Source organism: Stegostoma tigrinum, chromosome 28 (assembly GCF_030684315.1).
Source record: "Stegostoma tigrinum isolate sSteTig4 chromosome 28, sSteTig4.hap1, whole genome shotgun sequence".
Taxonomy (NCBI): domain Eukaryota; kingdom Metazoa; phylum Chordata; class Chondrichthyes; order Orectolobiformes; family Stegostomatidae; genus Stegostoma; species Stegostoma tigrinum.
The window spans coordinates 43,406,384-43,430,346 of NC_081381.1; the positions used below are offsets into that span (position 1 = coordinate 43,406,384).

General features: G+C 39.2%; 1 protein-coding gene across 3 annotated transcripts; it reads right to left on the reverse strand.

Annotated features, from left to right (window-relative positions):
* Positions 1-583: 583 nt before the first annotated feature.
* On the reverse strand, positions 584-23,963 carry hp1bp3 (heterochromatin protein 1, binding protein 3). Of its 3 annotated transcripts, none has more exons than XM_048561329.2 (12): positions 23,943-23,963; positions 21,551-21,653; positions 20,492-20,636; positions 15,321-15,474; positions 12,538-12,681; positions 11,404-11,487; positions 9,405-9,559; positions 8,615-8,705; positions 7,974-8,133; positions 6,687-6,798; positions 4,501-4,629; positions 584-3,948 (listed from the first exon to the last, which is right to left on the reverse strand). In XM_048561329.2, exons 2-12 carry the CDS (start codon positions 21,615-21,617, stop codon positions 3,678-3,680), a joined length of 1,512 nt encoding a protein of 503 aa, XP_048417286.1. In that variant the 5' UTR covers positions 21,618-21,653; positions 23,943-23,963; the 3' UTR covers positions 584-3,677. The 3 variants fall into 3 exon arrangements, with proteins under 3 accessions (XP_048417286.1, XP_048417287.1, XP_048417285.1); XM_048561330.2 differs by lacking the exon at positions 23,943-23,963 and adding an exon at positions 23,643-23,765 and having other exon boundaries at positions 21,551-21,641; XM_048561328.2 differs by lacking the exon at positions 23,943-23,963 and adding an exon at positions 23,643-23,765.

Here is a 23,963-nt window from a genome sequence, read left to right on the forward strand (position 1 = left end):
AATGAGGTGCTTGCTCGCTGAGCTGGCTGGTTATTGTACAGACGTTTCATCACCAGCCCAACCCAACTTAACAGAACGGATCATATAAACACTAAGTGGAGGAGAACCACGTTGCTTTATTGGAGGCCACACTGATGATGTTACCGAGCATGATGACGAAACATCTAGACAATAACCAGCCAGCTTGGTAAGCAAGCCAACAACCTTACCATGTGAAGATTCAAGGGTGGTGAGAAGCCACCTACAGGGAAGTCTGACCGAAAAAGGGCAACAGCGGGCAAACAGCAGCAAGGTTTTGTACCATTTATACCAGCACTGGTTTTAATAATGCTATTCTCCACCCTTTTTTTTAGAAAAAAAAGAAACACCAATACAAATAGTCCAGTTTATTACAAGTGTTAAGTCCATGCATCATCTTCTGCATTAAATGTAAAGCAGTGCTTCCCAAACTACTTTCAAATAGGTTCCTATTTTAATGCCTGAATATTAATGTGATTTCAGATGCCAGCAAAAACAAAAGCATTGTAACATTTATGAAGTGTAAACATTAACAATCAGGATATAACTTCAAAACATGAAAACATTTTATAGCAATGGTGAAGATATTATTTTTTATTAAAGGTATTCAGCAATTCATTACTTCAACTGAGGTGCTCCAGCTCTCAGATCTTAAGACAGGAAGCAATGAATTCTATTGACATTCCCATCGCATTCAACATTACTGATCTGTTGCAACATATCAAGTTTCCCTAGAATCTTGATACCATTGATTTTAAATGAATATATTTCCAACTTTTAACTGAGGATTAAAAAGTTGATAAAATGCCTGAGGCTGTAACTGTAGATTTACTACATATTTTATTACAAACAGATTTAAATTCAAGAGGAAACTTACCTGAATATGGAGCTGAGCTCTCACAACCCAAGGCAGTCTCTATACGAGGTAGTAATGATTTTTAATAGGCATAGAACATAATGTGTGACAGTTACTTGCCATTGGAGGTTTCAGTTAAGTTCGCCATATTCTCTGGTGACAGAAAACAGTGAAGCTCCTCTTCCCCATATGCTTACTACAATCAGTTCCTCTCCTTGCCCCATCGTCGGCCACTCTACCCTTCCCAGTCATAGCAATCAGCACCGCAAACCTTTGGGTCTAATAATGTGCAGTTAATTGCCTGTAGTAAAGTGTCTGCACAACAGGCAGACAGTGGCAAAACACATTAATGTTTGAAGCCATCAATCACCTTTCCTTGCTGAACTGCATGGCCTCCTACATTTCTACTCCTCCTCAGTCACTGAGTTAGATTTGCCTGCCTTTGCCAAGTTGATGCATAAACGTAGTGCCCCTCAGCACTCTGTGCAAATTCTGAGGCGAGAGTGCAGTGGGCTTACCATCTGTCTTGTGTTTGGTAGTGTCAAGCCACTGGGTCCTCCTGTCAGCACCTCCAGGTTGGATATACTCCTGTCCAGTCAATTTCTACATCAGGGAGGGGGCAGCTCAATCTCAAATGTCACGTCTGTAAGAAGTTGATCCAGTTTGGGAGTCACGTATAAAAAGGACGGAGCTGCAAAATATGAAGTTTTTCCTTTAACTGTTTAGAACTTGCTAGACTACATATACCAGCAGCTTGAGAAGTCTGATTGCCTGATTGAGACTGCCCATACAGTAAACAACAGAAGAAAGAAAAGAAGCCTGATTAATTGTCCATAAAAACAGATGAGTGGTATCTGTTTAGGCTCACTCTAATAAGGTTTATGAATTGGGTTCACTTGCATTAAAATCAGTCATCTTAATATGCAACTAGTTGGGATGTGATGAGGTCACCATGTTAAACCTGCATCGCTTATTTTAAAGGATTTAGGTCTATATGCACTACTGGAGATTCTTAGGTTCTGTACTGGCACATATTTGATTGACTATTGGTCCTTTGGCATGTCAGATTTACCTCTTCAGTTTTCACAACATAGAGGAACTCCCTTGTTTCAACTTACTTTCATACTTGCTAGATTATTCTAAGTTTGGCGACTTAATGAACCAAACAGCAAAAATTTATTTTAAAGAGGAGTGAAAATAGGTATTAACCATAAACATTTTGGACCAGTCACAATCTCAATTCATGCGCAAAATTAAAGATGACCATATTAAAAAAATGCTGGAAATCTGAAATTAAAAACAAAAGTTGACCAGATCAAGCAGAATCTTGGCACAACTTCATTTCTCTCTACTGTGGCTGTCTGACTTGCCAAGTGATTCCTACTTTTGAGCAGGAATGAATGGGTCAAAGTCCAGCTGCAGTCTCTCTCTTTGTGCTTATGGATACACAATGGACTGAACCACTATTCTAATTTCTCCCCCCTTTTCATACAAAAAAATGCTAATTTTAAGTTGAAAGCAGTTCATGAGTAATGGAAAACCAAGGCTAATCTTGCTGCAACAATTCACATGTAGGCAAGACAAGCTGTAAATGATTGTTGACAACAATATACAATGTACAGTATTTTACTAAGTGAGACAAGATTACAGAAAAAAGCTTAACAAAATGGTGCTGCATGCAAGTACTGTACTTTAACAAATCTGACACTAATGCAATTATCAAAAAGTAAAACAGAGGAGTACATTCATCAATACACATACAATGTGTACAAGGTGATTTCAATACACTGATCTCCAATACAAATCATACAGGGACTGTGAACAATATTAATGAACTTAAGATAATACCTGACCTTTACGAGTGAAGACGGGCCAAAGTAAAAGATTTTCACATCTTCATTCTGGGGTTCTCTCCTTTTGTTTCATGAGAAAATATAAATGTCTAATCTCACTGTATCATGGCACAAATAACCTTTTCCCAAGCAATGTTCCCTCTGAAATTTCATTGCTGTATGTGACCAACTTTTTGAGTACACCAGATTTAACATGTTTTGCACATTAAACAGAGCAAGGTCTCTATAGTATATTCCAAGCTGCTGCACATGCATATACCTTAATGGGAACATTATCTTCAATGTTTTCTTTAATGTGGTGTATGAACTGCTGAGCAGCTGGAATTATATTTACACCGGGCCAGGTAAGGATGGCAGATTTCCTTCCCTAATAGCCACTAGTGAACCAGGTGGACTTTTATTCCCTCAACAATTGATGATACTTTCATGGTCATCATTATGGCTTAATTCACTGAACTTAGATTCTACCAGCTGCCATTGTGGGATTTGAAGCCATGCCCCACTGGATTGGTCTCAGCCTCTGATTATTAGTTTAGTGACATTATCATGAGGTCACTGTCACCCCAGCAAGTATCCGTCAATTATCGAGGTCAGATATCACCTTATAAAAGATTACAGCAACAAATGAATTTTCCAAAATCATGATATTCATTTAAGTCAACCAGTAATTGTTTGCTCCCCACTTAAAAGGTAAAAACCAAGTGTGTTGCTTACTATTTCTTCAGAAGGTCACACACTTAAATATAAAGTGTTAAAACCCATTAAACTAATAAAAACCTTCTTGAAACAAGTTGATGTCCAACAGCTTATCTAAAATAGCATTCTACATAATTATCTAAAAATAAGTTTCTACTTTTTCTAGGTTAGCTGCAAAAAAGTATGTCACGTGGCGTGTTTCAAATTGACAAAACCATGCACCACCAAAGAAAAGCATTGCAGCTTTGCTTTTGCTACTTTCTCTGCCTCTGCGAATGCCTTGTGGTCTTGGTGGGTCCTTTCACTTTCTTTGGGGTTGCTGGAGACTTAAGAGACCCACGCATAGGTTTCTTAACCACTGCTGGCTTTTTGGCCAACTTCACTGGTGAGGACCTCGACTTTTTAGATGTTTTTTTTGCTGGTGCTTTCCTTGACAGAGTGCTCCTCTTAGCAGCAACTGTTTTCTTCGATGTGGCAGCTTTTCGTTTCTGCAGCTTGGCCTTGGCTCGTGGAACTGCCTTGTGTCTGTTTCAGGTCGTAAATGAGAAATAACAACTAAGCAGCCTGTCCACTGCAGTCAAATGGCAAAAATCTGGCAATTTATCAATGTCTATTATTCGTATGCTATGCAACCAATATATTTTCATGCAATTGGACTGAAAGTTTAGTTGGAATAGAAAGTTTAAAAACTAACTGCACTGTAAGAATCACTTTGAAATGTTAATTGTTAAATTTAACCATAGATTTTCAACACCTGCGTAAAAAAAGAACAATTTTAGCTTTAGGCTGTCAATTTTCTGACAGAGGTTTGATACCTTTTCTGTTTACAGGTGCTGACAATTCTCTCTATTTTGAATAATTTACCTTGTATCAAATATAATAAAACTGTAAATTTTGGATCTTAGTTAAAGCTTTGTTTGTTTCAAATGCTTATGCACCCCATAGATTCAAACCACACAATCGATGAGCTGGATACTAAGGCCAGTAGACTGATAATTATTATAAACAAATCTTTATTCTTGCAGAAATTTACACCCTCAAAAAGAAAAATTTTACAACTCAACGAAACTTGGTTACCTTTTTTTAGGTGGCTCATCATCAGATTCCTCCTCTTCTGACTCCGACTCATCATCCTCTTCCTCGTCATCCTCCTCAGATTCTTCCTCTTCTTCCTGATGTTTTTTTTCTGGGAACAGGATACTAGGACTAAAGAAAAATGGTAAAATAATTTAGCCAAAATTGTGCTGTGCTAAACATAACGAAACCTTAAAAGTAATGGCTTAACAATGCTTTTATTAAATATGTCAGAAAAAAAAACTAGATGCTAGAAATCAGAAAAACAAAAACAAAAATTGCAGGAAATACTCAGCTGTCTGGCAGCAGCTGTGAAGAGAACTCAGAATTAACATTTCTGGCCCGGTGACCCTCCTTCATCGCCAGGATCATTCTTGTAAATCTCTTCTGGATTCCACTCAATGGCACTACATCCTTCCTTATATACAGGGTCCAGAACTTCTCACATTATTCCAAATATGGTCTGACCACATCTTGTAACCCTCAGCAATACATCCCTGCTCTTAATTCTAGCTCTCTTGAAATGAACACTAACATTCCACTTGCCTTTTGAACTTGCCTGTTAAGAGAATCCTGAACTTGGACACCTAAGTCCCTTTGTTGTTCACATTTCTACAGCCTTTCACCATTTAGGAAATAGTCTGTGCCTCTACACTTCCGACCGAAGGGCAAAATCTCTCACTTTCCCTTCTGCAACTTTTTTCTGCCTCCCCAACACTACCAGTCGCCCTAACTATCTTTGTCTCATCTGCAAACTCAACAATGCCCTCAGTTCCTTTGCCCAGATTATTAATGCTTAACACAGAATTGTAGTCTTTGAAGAACTCCATTGGCCACCAGCTGCTGCCCTGAAAAAGACCTCTTTATCCCCAAACGTCTGGCTGATTGGCAGAAGGTAATCTTCTATCCATGCCAGTACCTCGCGCCTAAAACCATGGGTTCTTATTTAGCAGCTTCCCGTACGGCACCTTGTTATAAGTCTTCAGGAAATCCAAATAGTTCACATCCACTGGCTTTTCTTTGTTCAACTTGCTTGTTACCTCCTCAAAAGAATTCTAACAGATTTGCCAGGCATGACCTTCCTTTGACAAAGTTGTGCTGACTCAGCCATATTTTACCATAAACTTCGAAGTACTCCTCAGTCTCACCAGTAATATTGGACTCTAAAATCTCAATGACCGAGGTCAGGTTAGTTAGTCCATAATTTCCTGCCTTCCATTTCCCTTTTTTTTAAAAAAAGAAAATGACAGAAATCTTACATTAGTAAAAAGAAAAGTGAGGGCATTCCTCAATCCTTTATCTGGTGAGCAGCAATCAAGTGAAATGGGACTTGTCCACCTCATACCTGCAGATATCTTCAGTGAGCTGGCTTGAGCAACTTATAACTCAGTCCTCTCCCACACCCTTTCCATGCAGCTTGGCTAATGTTCTCTTCAGGTGTTTACAATTCCCATTTTAAAATCACAATTTTAATCTGGCTCCACCACTTTCAGGCAATACTTCCGACATGCTAACTACTTTCTGCATAAAGACCACTTTTTTTGTATGTTGCTGATTCTTTTGCCTATTATAGGAATTGGTGTCTTCTGGTTCACAATTCATCCAACATGAACAGTTTCTAGTCAGTCAATGATACGCGTGATTTTAAGCAGCTTCATCAAATCTCAGCTCAACCTTCCCTTTTTGAAGGAATGCAGCCCCAGCTTAGCCAATCTATCCACATAACTGAAATTTTCACCCCTAAAAGCCATGATTGTGAACCATTTCTGCATTCTTCTAAAATGTAGTATCCAGAATTGGACAGTGAAGCTTAATCAGCAATATTCAGTGCAATATTAAAAACGATGATCAAATTCTTTTTGATGGTCAGATCAAGAGACGAAACGAACATGGGTGCTGGCATTGACAAAATAACAAATTTTTGAAGGCATTGTTCAGAATTGCTAACCCTGTGAGGTTACTATCATTACTTCCCTCGAGATGTTCAATGAATTTAAAAGCTGCACTTTTGAACACAAAATGAGCCACGGGAACTCACATTTGCTGAACTGAAACAAAAACATCATAGAAAAGGCCAAAGAAGTGACAAATCAGAGGTCACAACTGATACAAGCCCTTTTCATCAAAACTGCATATGTCAATACAATATGGATACACCCCAAAATCCTATTAATTAAGAGCCTCCTTGCCTTGGATAAAATGGGAAGCAAAGTTGAAAGGAGCCACTGAATCCTTTCCCAGAAATTTGTTCAATCCATCCATTTTTTTCACATTTCTGCAAAGTTCTCTTCAGCATATGCACTAGAAATGACAGAACACAGATCAGAATAGCAATGGTAATGTAATGATAGTAAAGATCACAATTTCCATACGAATTTTAGTTGTAATAGCAAGGGAAAAATAACTAGAGAAGAAATGTTTTTAAAAATATGGCTTTTGCCAAGTTACAGCATCACCACAGTGTATAAGATCACAAAAGCTTAAAATTACATACCTAGATATTTATACAAAGAACATAGAATTCACTTCGAGAGCTGTTATTAGCAACATTTTTACTCTGTTAGGAGGAAGCCATTTTAACTGTCATCCAATGTCCTCATCCTGACTAGACTCAAGTTTGTGTATGAATGATGCTTGATATCTCAATATGTTGCGAGACATATGGAGTAATGTGCATGTTTCTAACATAAGATCATAACGCCATTGGAAGTACGACGAAAACAGTAATGGAGATAATCTCTGGTCTATGTGCATAGCACAAAGTGATAGGTATCATACCTTTGGTTTGCTCAGTGTTTCAGAGTATTCAAGGCATTGATAACACTGGTGGATTGAACACAGTGGGCCAAGAAGATCTAGGCAGGGAGAGGATGCGTAGTGTGAAAAATATTCACTTTGCTCAGAGGAACAGCTACTCGGGGATGGTGGTAGTGAAGACCAGCTCTTTGCCATTATTGAGCTTAAGGCATTGTTTAATTTTTAGGAAAGAAATTCAAGCAGAAAGATGATAAGACTTTCAGTAAACCGTGTTAGATTTTCCTCCTACTAGTCTGATCAACTTTCAGGAGTTGAAGAATTCTCGGCCCAGGTATCCAGAATTATCAGTGGGACCTGTTTTATCCCCTTCAGCAGGATGCTGGTGGAGAGGTCTGTAACAAGGACATGCAGTAGTGGAGGGAAAAGACATATGACTTCACTAATAGCCATATCTGGATCGAAATTAATTTTAACTTAGCAGGGGAAGATTTATTCTGCCTTAGATTTAAACAAAAATATTTTACGTAGCATGCGTAGATACATACATACGCAACCCAAAGTTAGCAGGAGCAACCCAGGAAAAGCTAACATTCCTTTCCCAATTAAAGTAATACATTTCCAGGAGAAACTGTCAGATCTTAAAGCTATAATTCATCATTTATATTTTACACTGAAAGAATACACACAATTAAAGATGTAAAAGATAGCATGTGACTTACTTTGGAAATTAGAATTTGCTGCAGGAACTTTCTCAGAGACATATTTTTTAAGAGCTGTTGTTGAGCAGGTTTTGGGTTCATTCATAGCAGTTATGGCACTAAGGATTGCATCCTCAAATGGACCTCCACTTAACAATGGCTTGTCTCCAGCCTTTTTGAGCTACAATAAGAGATTCAAGTCATTGTGATTTTAAAAATAAGTTATCTTAACATAATCAAGCTTTGACACTGTACTGCAGGGGCAGCCAAAATATAGACTTGCCCCTCTGTTCAGGGATTGAAAGTTCATACAACTTCATCGATATAACTCCTAGTTTTCCTTTCGCTCACTCTTGTAAAGTGCTCCATCTTGTGTTCAAACTAAAAACTGCCTTGGAAGCCGACAATTAAAATGTTAGATGAAATTTACAAGTAAACTTACACTGGTCAGGATAGCTAGCATATTTTAACCATCTCATGGAATTTCAATCACTGGGGCAAAAAAAAACACCCAGGTAAATTCAGAACACTAAAGAACAAAAATCAATTTAAATGCAGCAATATCATGTCAGTACCTCAAACTGAGCAACACAACCCAGACCCAAAGAGCTCTCAAGTTTGTGTATCTCACTGAATGCATGGTTGGCACCTGAAATACTTACCTGGAATGTACCCGATGCTCCCTTGCCAGTGATCTGTTCCAGCTGACCCTTATCTACAGCTCTTTGCAAAGCCTGTTTTAGTAAATAAGGTCTGCAATCAAGCACACAAATAATTTTCAGTGACAAATGATTTATAGTATTTTCTGGTAATAACTTCAGATCTCAGAAATAGTTACATGTGGCCACATTCAGAAGTATCAATGGCTTGCAGCAAATTGAAATCATTGATTAACTGAGTTTGTATTTGGAAAGGGCAGATTCCTGACCAAAAAAATGTAATAGAAATAACATGTGTAGGTATCATTCTTAATTACTCGTCATTTGATTGCTAGGAAGAGGAGTTGGAGGAGAGAGAGTGGCCAGACAGATATTTTTAAAGTACATATACTGCTATTACACAAATATCATTGCTGGTCTGCCTCTTCTTCCCTTCCCTATATTCACATTCCGCACTCTCCCCTCCATCTATAGTAACATGACATTGTCAATTGATGCTTTCTCTCCTATTTATCCTCCAATGGCACTGCTGACTTAAGTTCCATTTGGGGCAAAACTCAAAGAACTCTGTGAAATCAACAGAAACTATATTTTCCAGACATATAGAACACAACATCAAGGACTGACCTGGTTACATCACTTAAGTGGCTAACTTTATTGATTGATTAATCTTTGACAATGAAAAGCAGATCATGAACAAGGATTGGCTGAATTTCCAATCAGGGATTTAGGGGTTCTTCACATTGTTTGTAGCCTTGGGCAAGTACACTAACATGAATCTTTACTTTCATACCTGCTCTCAGCATTCAGTTTGGGGTAATATTGGAGAAGATACTTCTTGATAAGACTGTATGATGCCTCTTTAGGTTCACACAGCTTTGTAAATGCCAGTGGTAGAGCATCCTCCAGTTTTATTGGCTGCTCCGTTGGTCCGGAAGAAGTGGTTTTCTATTAAAAAAAGAATACTAGGCTTGATCAAAAACAAGAGCTTTTGTTTGCAATAAAGCACTTACCTTCTGTAAAGTCCATATAAAGTTTGCTGTGCGGAGGTATTATATGCAAGTTTTGAGGCGATCAAGTTCCTACTCCAACTGGAAAAGCATATCGATGTACTGAAAACTGAAAACAGTTGTCAATGTTGCTATTAGCTGAATCATGGAGACTCTGGCCAAGATGATTTTGAAGTTCTGAAGAAAAATAGCTAATGCCAAGGACAAAGTCCATTTACAGTAAGGGAGATCACCTAAATCTCGTTAATTAAAAATTCTCAGTTCAGATGGCAGGAATTCTAGTGCACACTAATCTAAAACAAAACAAGGAAAAAAAAACTACCAATAATAATGCTCAAATAGTCACTGACAAATGACTACTCCTGAATATATACCAAAATTCAAGTTGTTGCTCTTGATATATCTCAGTGAGCATGCTGAATCTTCAGTTAGATTAAGGTCTGAATTTCAGCAGGACTGATACCATATACCAATTGAACCATTAGCAGTTAATTCTGCTCAGAATGAAATTCTCTCTCTTGTCTGGGATTTGGAGTGATGGAAATCATTACTACCTGAATATTTGAATGTCAAGAAAAGAAAAATCAGAATACTTAAAAAGAATACCATGTGGAAATATACAGAACACCATTCTTGACCTGAATATCTTCCCGCTAGACTAGTAAATACTACTTGAAAACGTAGACAGCTTAATATTACAGTAAAAGAAAATAGCAGATTGAAGGTTCACAGACTGAATTGACACTTGCTTCAATTTAAAAAGACTGTCTCATTCATGTTTACTTTGTCTACCTTCTCAATTCTGCTACCCTCTTTAGCATAAAGAAATGATGAACAGCCCAATTAATTCTGTTTTGTCTGGCATATTCCAGCTGTCCAACATGCTGGGCTTGATTTTTTTTGCAGTCAACAGGGAAACATAGCCATAGCTTTTCCCCTTCCAAACTGCCAAATCAGGTGCCAAGGGGGTGGGGGGGGGGGTGCTCCAGGCACCACAACCATCAGCAAACACATTTAAGTATTCTTACTTACAGAAAATCAAGGTATTAAGATCTCTCATCCATCTTTTTTAAGTTTTCAGATAGAAAAGTAATGATTAGATTTAAACAAAAGCTGAAATAGCAATATCTCAAACTCTAAATTTCAACACTGGATTTCTTAGAATGGAATCAGAATCATACAGCGATATGCAATTCCACAAATATATAACGCAGGACCAGTGATACACTTGATCAGCAAAAATGAACTTCATATAGTCTAAAATAGGAAATGACACCTAATTTAGCAAGGTGTGATATTTTAAGTGTTGTCAAAGCACAGGAATGGAAGTTTTTATTTACATAGCTTGCCTACTAATTGCAGTCTGGAGTGTCTTAAACAGATTTACTGAACAAATTCTTCATTTGCAAAATGCAAGTCGTACAGACTGAGGTTGCTATTGGTTTCGCTGAAGTTTAGGTAACTAATATTGACAATTTCACCCTTATTACGATCAGTAAGTCTGCGTTTTTAATCGATGCGAACAAAGCTGCAGCAAACAAAGTTAGTCACAAATTCTTCTACTTGCCCTGTTTTGAAGATTTTGCCTCCTACCAAAGGAGTGGTCTCAAGTGAGATCGATCAGGCTCAAATGTAGCAGTATGTTATCAGCTTTAACAGCAATACGACAGTGCTGACCAAATGAATATGTTACAGACATCTCCAAAACTGGCTGAATACCAGGCAACGGAAATGGAAGACATCTCCTACTATTTTTACACTAGTTCCCAAAAATTTTTTTACCTTTTTGTCCTGTTTTGATTTATTTGCTTGTTTTCCTGCATTTGATGCAACGACGAAACTCCCTGAAGCACCTTTTCCCTTCACCTGGAAAGGACACAGGTAGAATTATTGCACATTATATAGAGGCAGCATACGATGTATCAGTTGAAGCAAAGCTAATGATAATATCATTTAGCACATACTGCATATACTCAGTCCTCATTATTTTTAGGGGATACAGCCATGGGCTTACCATGGATAACTAAAACAAAACTGCTCAAATATATCCTATATACTACGAAGGACTGCACAATGTTTATGGATGCAGACAGGATGAGACAATTGGAAAACTGAGAGATGGGAATCGAAGGTTAACCTCAAGTAAATCAGGGGATAATAAGGATGGTGTATTCTAAAATTTGGCGAGCACACATCTCGCTCAGCACCGAAGGGGAAAGGTCCCCATAAACTTTTATGACATTTCACAAAAAAAAAATCCCTTGTGGTCACTATTTCAGCACAGTTGAACAAAGGTTTCAATAAAATTCAGGCACTTACTTGTCAAAACAATACCATCACTGGTAAAACAGAGCTTGAACTACCAAGCGTACCCAGGTCAAACACAGTATTTGGCTCATTTTGAACCAATCAATACTAACAATTTTCACCATCACTCCAGACAGCCTGTTCTACAGATAGCTCATTTACTCTCATTGAAAATGTTTCCAAGATGACTTCCCTTCATCCAAAGGACATGCCCTCCAGTTCTGCTGTTCTGGACAAGATGAAATAGCTTGTCATGAATTTCCATTAATGGATCCTTATGGAATTTTAAACACTCTACTTACCTTAACTCTCAACATTCTCTTGATTAGCATGGCCAAATATACATTTTACACATTTGGTCTTCAATTGGTCTTGCAACAGGTCTCTGAACTGTATATAATGTTCCAAGTGCAGCCAAATAATTTACGAAGTGGCAAAATTACTTCAGTATGCCAGAAATAGAGACATTTCACTTTCCAGGACATATTTAAATTTCACCATATATTTACATTCAAGATTTGGAATCCAGTCCTAATTATGTGATAGCCATGAAATTTTACTTTACTTTCATGAACATATTTAGGGAGTAACTCAGAAAATAATGATTACCTGTTTGATAGCACCACGTTGTATCTCCCGTTTTAAGGCCTGCTTCAGGATATATCCCCTGCGCTCCAGTTCGAGTGATGGATACTTGTTAATGATATATTTTCGGATGGCAACAACAGAAGCACCAGACTTCTGAAAACAAGCCTGTTAAAACAAAACACTAATGTTCCTTATGTGTATCTGAAACTATGTATTATAATCATTCTACAAAAAAGACAGGATTGGAACCAAGTTACTTACTTAATTCATAGCAACAATTGCAAGTGCTGACATAAATGATTATCATCATCATACAGCAACAAGCCACATATTATGTAAACATTTAGGATTTGTAAATCACGGTGCTAACACTCAGGTGCAACATCCTTGCTTTTAAATTGGGAAAATTTACTGTAGCTACTAACCAGTCTATAAGATGCACTGCAGCAATTTACTAAGAATTCTTTAAACTTCCGAACTAGCAAACTCCACCACCTAGAAGGGCAAGGACAGTAGATGCATTACCTCAAAGTTCCCTTCCGAACCACATACTATCCTGACTTGGAACTACGTCACCACTGTCTCACTGTGCTGGATCACAATCGTGGAACTCCCTAACAGCACCGTGGATGCCCTTACACATCCAAAGATGGTAGCATTGCAAGAAGGCAGCTCACCACCATCTTCAGGGAAATTAGCAATGGACAATAAATACTCACTAACAATACTCACATCTTATGAACGAATAAGTAGTTCAAGGTGATCAGACTACTGCAATCATCCGTGTCTGGAGTGAATTCCAGATTTTATACCTGCACAATTGCTTGGTATGTGTTCTAACTTCTTTACTCTTAAGAGCAAGGTTGTGTCTTAGCTCACGCACAACTTTCTCAAGAGTTAGATGTTATATTTTCAAGCCAAAATTGAAAAGTTTGAATAAAATGGAGACTCTACTTCAACACAGTGCAGAGGGAATACTGCACTATTAAGAGGCACACAGAAGGGGAGATTTTGCAATACCCTTGGTCAGCGCTATCCTTCAATGCCACCATATAAAGAAGTGTATTAGGCTATACATATAATTTCAATCTGAAAAGAACTAACTAGGTGCTGAATTTTGCAACTGCAGTAGTGACAATGCTTCAAAAGATGCTTTAGTTATAAAATGGATATAAATCGAAATGAAGGTTGCAATATAAATCATATGATATTTAATTCAAAAAGGTACCATGTGGCAACTGCATTGGCTCTGATGCATGGGATATTTGGACTCCCACATGAGCGGAATCAGAAGAATTAATCAATACCCTCAATAATCATTACTTCACTAAACTTAAAACCACGACTTACATTGAAAGTATTAATTTCTCAGACACCAAGAAGTTTTTAAAAATAACTAACATATTTCTCTGTGCAGGAAACCATCACCTTAAATCATGCTTTCACTGAACAATGAGGTCACAGCTAAATGCTTGAACATTTGTCTGTAACCATCACTACGCCTTGAGTAATTCAGTTTATGTAAAACACTTTGAGATGTGATAAGACAAAAATCTTTATAAAACTGTTCACATCAACTTATCAAATAATAAGTGCATCCAATATAGGCTTCTACATATGATAATGTGACAGAGTTCAGGAACTAAGTGCGGGATCTACATTAATTTGCAAGGAATACAACCCCTCAGGCCTCAAGATTTCTTGGTTCCCAGTTAGTTGAGTATTCTTTTGTTAAAAATGGTTCTTCTCAACCTTCACATCCTCACTCCCACCTCCACCAATTCAATAGTTGAAAATCACAGAATAGAATTCAGTTTAAGTCATCTCCAAGCGATAGCACAGCTCACATACTTAAATACCTTGAGAAGCACTTTATGGAAGCAGGCATATAGGCCACCTGGACCAACTTCAAGCTACAGTACATGTCAAGAAACAGTACAGTACAGTGTCAAGAAACTTCAATTATTGACTAAACTGAAACCATTGTCATTGACCAGCCATTAACACTGTTGCCACAAAATCCAACCCCTTGCACTACCCCAGGTTCTGAGATTCCTCATAATGACCCGAGTTTCCCATCTTGTATCTCCCCATCTCAAAAACTGTCTATTTCCACAATCATGACAATTGTCCTCATGTTAATGATTTGTTGCTGAAAATCCTTATTATAGGTCGTTCTCAACTCCAAAGTGAACTCATCAGACGCTCTTGTGGAGGTGCCCGCCATCTCTCATGCTACATAAAGAGCTCAGCTGCCTGTGTCCTATCCAGTACCAGAAAATGGTTACTGAGTCCCTCAAATGTTACATTCTTACCCTTCTATTTAAATGCCATCATAATGTCACTGAAATCCACAGCTGCAGTCTCTTCTGTTTGTAGAATTCCAGTCAAATTCTGACTGCCTTTTTGGTCATCTATCAGCATCCAGCAACCACCCGGACCTCATTACTACTAACTTTGGCTTCACGTTCTAGAATTTAATCCCCCAAATTATCTGCATCTTCACATTGGATCAAGTGCATAAACCTCCAGGATTTGAATTCATGACCCATCTATCTTAAGAAATAAGCATGCTATCATTGTGTCAACACTAGCAAATTAAAACATTATAGGAGATTCTATCAGCAAAATGAGTTTTAAATGTATTCAAAGATAGACCTGTTCAAACAAAAAGTGAAATGCTTATTTCTGTGATCTAAATATTAAAAACAGCAAAAGATATAATTGCTTGAGATGCGGTGAGAAAGCTTAATGAAACTTGCTCTGAACAGCTTGCAACACTGATAACAGGTCTTTTGTCATACCTTAATAGCTTCAATTACAATAGCATCCATTTTTGGTCGTGCGGTAGCACTGATCTGAGAATTTTTCTGCACTCGAGCCAATTGACTAGCAGACAATGTAGCCCAGGATGGAATGGTCTTTTTAATCTTCTTATCCTTGGATGGTTCCTTTTCTCTAGAAAAGAGGAGTCACAAATAACAACACTTTAGCACTGTTCACACTAACATTTTCTGGAAAACATTTTATTCTTTATTTATGCAAAACCTTATCCTTTTTGAACACTAGAAAGTGCTTCATGTTTATTAAGTCAGCACCTTAATTGAAAAGAATGACCATTTAATCAGAACATCTGGAGAAATCCTTCAGATTGAACATCACCACAAACTTGGGAACAGGCAGGTATTAACTTGATTCAACATTTCAATGGAAAAATATCAACAGTGTAAAACACTCACTATACAGTAATAGGCGAACAGTTCAGATTATAGCCTGAAACATTTGATACTGTCTTCACAGATACTATTTCCTGTTAGAGACATGAAAATGCTATAACTCAACTTGGAGGACACAAGTTTTGCTATAGAGCGGTGCAATAAATATCGCTATGTTGAGGATTTTCTTAATTTACTGAGTGGGTGCCACTGTATAGGCCAGCATTTCTTTTTCATCATTCATTCATGGGATGAGGGCGTTGCTGCCTCGGCATTTATCGCCCATTCCTTAACTGCTGCAGTTTGTTGTGGATCTGGAGTCACATATAGGCCAGACCAGGTATGTATGGCACTAAAGGACATTAGTGAATCAGTTGGGCTTTTCCGGCAATCAGCAATGGTTACTGTTGAACTCTTATTTCCAGATTTTATTGAATTCAAACTCTATCACCTGCCATGGCAGGATTTAAACCCAGGTTTTGGGATTAACAGTCCAGCGATAATACCACTAGACCATCTCCACGCTTATTGCCTATCCTTAGTTGCCCTTGAGATAGTGGCATCGAGCTGCCTTTTTGAACCATTGCAGGCAATGTGTTGTAGGCAGACCCACAATGCCATTAAAGGTGGAGTTCCAGAATTTCCAAGTCAGGATGGCAAGTGGTTTGAGGGAGAAATTGCAGATGATGGTACTCCTATATCTCTGTTGCCATGTCTTTCCAGCTGGAAGTTGAGAGAATTTGGAAGGTACTGTCCAAGGATCTTTGGTGAATTTCTGCAGTTCATCTTATAGATGGTAGACACTGTTGCTACTGAGCATCAGTAGTGGAGGGAGTGGATGCGGTGTCAATTAAGCAGGTGGTTTTTTTCCTGGGTGGTGTCAAGATGCTAGAGCGTTACTGGAGCTGCATTCATCCAGGCAAGTGGGAAATATTCAATCACACTTCTGACTTCTGCCTTGTTAGTGGTGGACAAGACAATGGAGATCAGGAGGGGAGTTACTTGCTGCAAACGTTTTCTTGACAGTCTTGATACGGCGTACTGTAGTTCAGTTTCTAGTCAATGGTAACCCCAAGGATGTTGATAGTGGGGGAATTCAATGATGGATAATGCCAATAACTAACAAGGGATGATGGTTATATTGTCTCTTATTGGGGATTGCCACTGCCTGACATTTGTGTGGCATGAATGTTTCTTGCCACTTTTCAGCATAAGTCTGGATGTTGCCCATATCTCATTGCATTTGGTCACGAACTACTTCAACACCTGAGGAGTAATGAATGTTGCTAAACATTTTGCCATCATTGTGAAAATGGCTACTTCTAACTTCATAATGGAGAGAAGGTTGAAGCAGCTGAAGATGGTGAATAACCTCAGATACTAGCCTGAGAAACTCCTGAATAGTTTTCCTGAAGTAGTGATGACTGATCTCCAACACCCATACCATAATCCACTGTACCAGGTATGACTCCAATGAGTGGAAAGTTTTTCACCCAGATTCCTGCTGACTCCAGCTTTGCCAAGGCACCTTGATGCCACTCAGGAAAACATGTCCTTGATGCCAACTGCAATCACTTTTCACTTCTTTTTTGAGACTTTCTAGCAACTGTTACGACTGAGTGGCTTGTATAGTCATTTCAAATGCTAATAAAAAGTCAACTATTGCTGCAGATCTGGATTTGTGTGTTGGCAGACAAGGTAAAGATTGCAGTTTAAAAAAGAATTATAAAGGATGTTGCCGGGACAAGGGGGTGTAAGCTGTAGAGAGAGGCTGGGGGTGACCTGAAGTTGATAAAATCATGAGGGGGCATGGATAGGGTGACTTGCCAAGGTCTTTTCCCCCCCAGGGCAGAGGAGTCCAAAACTAGAGGGCATAGATTTAAGGTAATCGGAGAAAGATTTAAAAAGGAACCTGACTGATAACTTTTTCACGTGTGAATGGAATAAGCTGCCAATGGAGACGTAGGAGACACTTCAATTACAACATTTAAACGACTTCTGGACGGGCATATGAAGAGGATGGGTTTAGAGGGATATTGGATGACATGCTGACAAATGGGACTAGATTTATGTAGGATATCTAGGCCATCCTGAAAAAGACCTCTTTATCCCCAACTGTAGCTGCCTGGCAAATGGCAATCTCCTGTCTGTGCCAGTATCTTGTGCCTAACACCACAGGCTTTTACTTCATTTTACAGCCTCCTGTGCTGCACTTTGACAAAGGATTTATAGAAATCCAAACAGATCATGCCCACTGTTTCTCCTTTCGCTAACTCATACTTCTTCAAAACCAAATCCAAACATATCATGTCCACGGCTTCTCCTTTCTCTAACTCATCACTTCTTCAAAACATTCTAATAGATTTGTTAGGAATGGGCTCCCCTTGACAAAACTGGTCCAATCAGCCCAACGTGACTAAGCATGTCAAGTACTCCACAATCTCATCCTCTTTTCTTAAACAGCGGTGATACATAGCTATTTCCCAGTCACCTGGGCCCCTGCCCAACTCAGCGATTCCTGAAACATCAATGCCCACACAATCTCCTCAGCTACCTCTTCAGAACTCTGGGAGCAGTCCATCTGGTTTATCCACCTTCAAACCTTTCAGCTCCCCAGTACATTCTCCTCTGCCTTCAACTCAGTTCCTGTACACTGCTCATGCTTTCCACTGAGAAAATTGATGCAAAGTACCTGTTCATTTCCTTCATAAATTCTTTGTTTCCCATTTACTCCTTCTCCAGCGTCATTTTTCAGTGGTCCAATGCCCATTCTTGCTTCACTTGACTTTTTATATATTTAAAAACTCTCGCAATCTTCTTTTATATTGCTGGCTAGTCTAGCCTCCTATTTCATCTTCTGTCCCCTTGGCTTTTTTTTCCCTCAAAAATGCATCCTCTGGTGTTTAAAGGTATCCCAATCATTGTCACCACACTATGTTTTTTCTTTTGTTTTCAAAGCTGTCACTGACTTCCCTTGTCAGTCAAAGTTGCTTGATCTTCCCCTTAGAATTTTACCTCTTCCTTGGAATGAATTTTTGCTGTGCCCCTTGAATAATCCAGAATCTCCTGTTATTGCTGCTGTACCATTTTCCCTGGTAGACTTCCCTTCCAATCAATTCTGGTCAGCTCCTTCCTCACGTTTGTAGTTACTCAAATGTAATAAAGTTACATCTGAATCAAGGTTCCTTTTTTTTTTAAGTTCCCTAATCATCAAGTCTGTCTCATTACCCATCACCAAATCCATAACTGCCTGCTCCCTAGCAGGCTTCATCAAAAGCTGCTCCAATGAAACCACCTTGTAGACATTCCACAAATTCCTTTTCTTGGAACCCCCTACCAACCTGAATTTTCTAATCCACCCCCATATTGAAGACCCCGTGATCACTGTAATAGCCCCTTTCCTACATACCTTTTCTATCTCCTGCTTTAATTTTAACATCCTGACTACTGCTAAGAGACCTGCACATGATTCCCATCACGGTTCCTCAACTCTACTCATGCAGATTCTACACCTTCCAACTCTATCACTTCTTACTATCGATTTAAATCTGTTTCTTGCTCAGAAAGTAACCCTGCCCCATCTCCCCATCTGCTTCTCTTTTTGATAGGGGATATATCCTTGGATATTTAGTTCCCAATCCAGATCCCCTTGCAGACATGTCTCTGCAATATCCACATTGTATCTACCAATTTCAATCTGTGTTACAAGCTCATCTACCTTTTTTTAAAAAAGGTGTATATTGTGTGCATTTAAGAACAATACCCTCAGCCCTGGACTGGCTGCCCCTTATCTGCTGTGCCTGACGTTAGCCAAATGAGCCTTTCCATATTTTATATCCCATTACTCATTCTCAAAATGTTGATAACCTCTGCTCAGCCCCTCCCAAACCTTTAACTTTTTTTCATAAATCTTCCTTGTAACTGAGCCCACCCTCCACTATTTAGTTTAAAGCCTTATCTACAGTCCTAGTTATCTGATTCATAAGGACTCTATCCCCAATATGATTCTGTAGAGCCGGTCTGATCAGAACAGCTCCTTCCTTTCCCATTACTGGTGCCAAGGTGCCATGAATTCAAACCCATTTTTCCCCACACCGATCTTTGAGCCATGAGCTTGCCTGTTTAATGTCATTTACCCCAGGTAAATTAGCTCATGGCTCAAGCAGTAACCTTGAAATTACTACATTTTTGGTTCTGCTTTCTAATTTAGCCTCTAGTTGTTCATATTCCCGCAACAGAATCTCTTTCCTCTTTTTACCTATGTTACTGGTACCTACATGGACCATGACATCTGGATCTTTCCCTTATCACTCCAAGTACCCCTGCATCCCAGATGAGATATCCTGAACTGAGGCACCAGGCAGGCAACAGTCTCTGGGACTTTTGATGCTGGCTATATAGAACAGTACCTACCCCTATGACTACACTATCCCCGATTACAATTACATTCCCCTTTTTCTCCTGTTACTGGATTTCCAATTACATTACCAATAAAATGAGACCGTACACTCGCCAATCGCCACACTTATACTTAGATAACAAAGTGTGGAGCTGGATGAACACAGCAGGCCAAGCAGTATCTCAGGAGCACAAAAGCTGACATTTCAGGCCTAGACCCTTCATCAGAGAGGGTCTAGGCCCGAAACGTCAGCTTTTGTGCTCCTGAGATGCTGCTTGGCCTGCTGTGTTCATCCAGCTCCACACTTTGTTATTCTCCAGCATCTGCAGTTCCCATTATCTCTGGCCACACTTATACTTACTCCTTTTTAGGTTCCTCAGGTGACTTGGTTTCTTTTTCTTCATCTCCACTTTTTTCTTCTTCTTTCTTTTCCTCCTCCTGGGTTAAAGTGTCATTCTCAGGCTCCTCCTCTGCTGACACGGATTCTTCTGATGTCACATCAGCATCTTCTCGCAGAGAAAAGGGCAATCATTTTAAAGGAACATGAAATCTGAACAAATGTAGGTGCTGACAACTGGAATTTGCTGTCTGTGAAACAAACTAAAATTATGATTCTCCAATCCAAGCTACCTTTGGGACATACTACATTTATTTCAGTCCAGAGCACTTAGGTGCAGCTGGACAACTCAATGTTTAAGGCACTTCCATGTTTAGGTTGGGTTACATTGAGATATAACCAGTGAACACCTGCAGGTTAAGAGATTATTGGTAAAATCTTACCGCTAGCTAGGATTAATGCACAAATTAGGTAATTTTCTCATTAAGATTTCTGGCTAATATTTACAGCATATAATTGTGAAGTAACTGTCACATTAAACAACGGATAATCCAGGTCATGGTTTGACATTAGAACTGTCAGTGGCAGGTCCTCAACCAATGACAACTAGCGGATTAACAGTGGCTGAAAACTTAGATTATTTACCCACATCATACGTATAGAAATAAGGGGACTGCCATTGCAGTTGGAGGTGAGGAGATATTTCGTCAAAATAATCCGTCTAGAAATTCTCTGCCTGAGAGGGCTGTGAAAGCTCAGAAACTGGGTATGTTCCAAGACAGAAACTGATAGATTTCTGGATAATAATCATGCCAAGACAGAAGGTGACAGCAAGGAAAATGGAGTTGATGCACATCATCAGCTATGATCTATAAATGATGAAGCAGGTTTGAGGGGCTGAACAACCAACTCCAGGTCCTGTGTTTCAATTAGCACAACACCCTGCTCTCCGATAGCCAAAGGGTTTAAAGTCTGAAAAGAACTACTCAGCATTCATAAAAATAGGGGCAGTCAGACACTTGGGAAGCTTGATGCCATCCAGAAAATCATAGGCTGCCTGATCCACTTCAATATAATTTGTACCTGTAGTAGGCTTGTTTTTCACAGGTGTGTCCTGTGCAGAAGGACTTGCATTCCGTCGAATAGGCATTTCTTCAATGTGGTTCTCAATGATCTGGCAAAGAAACTGTATAAAATAATTTAAGCCAAAATACTATTACCAGGTAAAATGAAATTTACCAAAAATAATTGCACAGAGGGGTTCAAACAAATTAGTTGCACAAATGCCCAGTTTAGTGAATAAGCATAGATAGTTCACTTGCAGTTTCATTACATAAAATTTAACTAGAATTTATGACTGAACAAGATAGTACCTGAAAAAAAAAATCACTTTTTGCAGCAATGTCTAAGAAAAGTTGATCTAAATTTTAAATCTAATCATTCAATCATCTCAGACTGAATTGTACAATTATAGTTATAAAGTCCGAGAGTACAGAAACAGACTCATCGCCCAACGAATCCATGCCTATATAATCCCAAACTAAACTAGTCCCACCTGCCTACATTTGGCCCATATCCCTCCAAATTAGTTCTTATTCATGTTTGTATCTAAATATTTTTTAAACGTATCTATACCCACAATCACGTCTGCTGGAACTTCATCCTACACACAAACCATCTCTGCGTAAAAAAAATTGCCCCACATCTTTTTTTTTAAGATCTTTCTCCTCTCACTTTAAAAATTTGCCGAGTTTTGAAATTCTCCTCCTTAGGTAAAAGGCATCTACCATATCTATAGCCCTCATGATTTTATAAACCTCTAGAAGTCACCTCTCAATCTCCTACACTTCAGTGAAACAGTCATAGCATATCCAGCTGTCTCTTTTGATGTGACAATTAAACAGACTTAAAAACCAAATAAAAAAGCTGCAAAACCTGGACATGTATCAATAAATTTTTGGCAAGTTTGCCAAACTCTTCACAACAACCATTTTGGCAAATAGAAATCAGTATCAATTCATGCATAAATCCATTAGATGAATAAATTTGAAAACTAATTTCAAAAATTTAGTTAGAGTTCATAGCTTTCTGAAGTGAAATTAGATAATATATAACAAGCAATAGGATCATTCTTGCAAGCATATACAAGTGACTCCCAGCATTCAATACAAAGCTTGTATGTTAATTATGACACTGCAAAGCTTAAAGACTTGATATTTTTTTTTGTCATTCAGTAATTGAAAGACCACCTGCTTAATGCTTTAAAATTCTAAAAGACAGCTCATGTGTCCTAGAGCCTGAAGGCTGCAGAAAACATTCGGTAATCTTCACAAAAGTATTGCCCCAGTTGCAGTCAATGGCACATGCTCCATTACAGATGGAGCATCAAAATCAAACAAATTCATTCAACCATACGTCCCACTAAAAGAAAACTTGCACAAACTCCCCAAATAACTTTATTTCGTCAAAGTATCAAAAATAAATCGAGAAGTCTAATTCACAACAACTTGCAATCATATATAATCTAAGCACAGTAAATCATCACAAGTGACTTCACAGAAATTACTCAGGTTTGGGGGGGGGGGGGTCAGTTGTGGTAGAACATAAGGGGGAAGTTAGGAAAGAGTACGCATGGGGGGGGGGGGGGGGGTTTGGAGGAGCGGGGAAGAGTGCCTAAAGACGGCCGGGGGGGTGGGGTGGGGAGATGCAGGGGAGGCATATGGGGGTGGAGGCTTAAGGGGATGCCGGAAATGGAGTTTAGGGAGATGGGGTCCAGTCCACCCCACAGTCAGAGTGAGCGGCGCATGCTCAGTCCCAGACCATCCACAAAACGAACACAAACGCTTCATTCAAAGCGAAGATTCGGCGTAAACCCGAGGTCGTAGCCACTCCACCAACAGTCGTGGAAGGGGCTGAAATTCACACACAGCTCCACACGATAAATCAATCCGCTGTATCCCACCTGCACTTTTCACATTTCCAAAATACTTTCCCGAATAAGATGAGGCGCCCGGAGGTATTTTTTTTAAAAAAAACACAACCACAAAATGGCGCTGCCAAAACCAGGCTCACAGCCTGAGGAAGGCTGGACCCTTGACCGCCAGGAGGACGGGTCGGCCCTCCAGCTAATGCTGCTGTGCTCGCACTGCTATATTAAACTCCCCGTCGCGCTTACCTTGCTCTCACTCTCTCAATGCCTCTCTGCCCGTTTCTACCTCTCCAGCCGCCGATCCCGCTCCACTGCCTCTTTCCCTCAAGCACCCCGCCCCCGACCGGAAACACCGTCACCCAACGGACACTGCGCGAGACACATTCAAACAAAAACAAAACAAATCCAGCTTCAAAACTCCAAACAGAAACTCTGCCGGGAAGGCATCAAGTGGGCGGTCTGCAGGAGAAAGGCTCTACTTATTTCTATTTTTAAAAAACGCCGCGTGCTTTTGCAACGAACGTTTGTTTTTGCTTTTGTCCTCACCAAGATGGCAACGAAGAACTT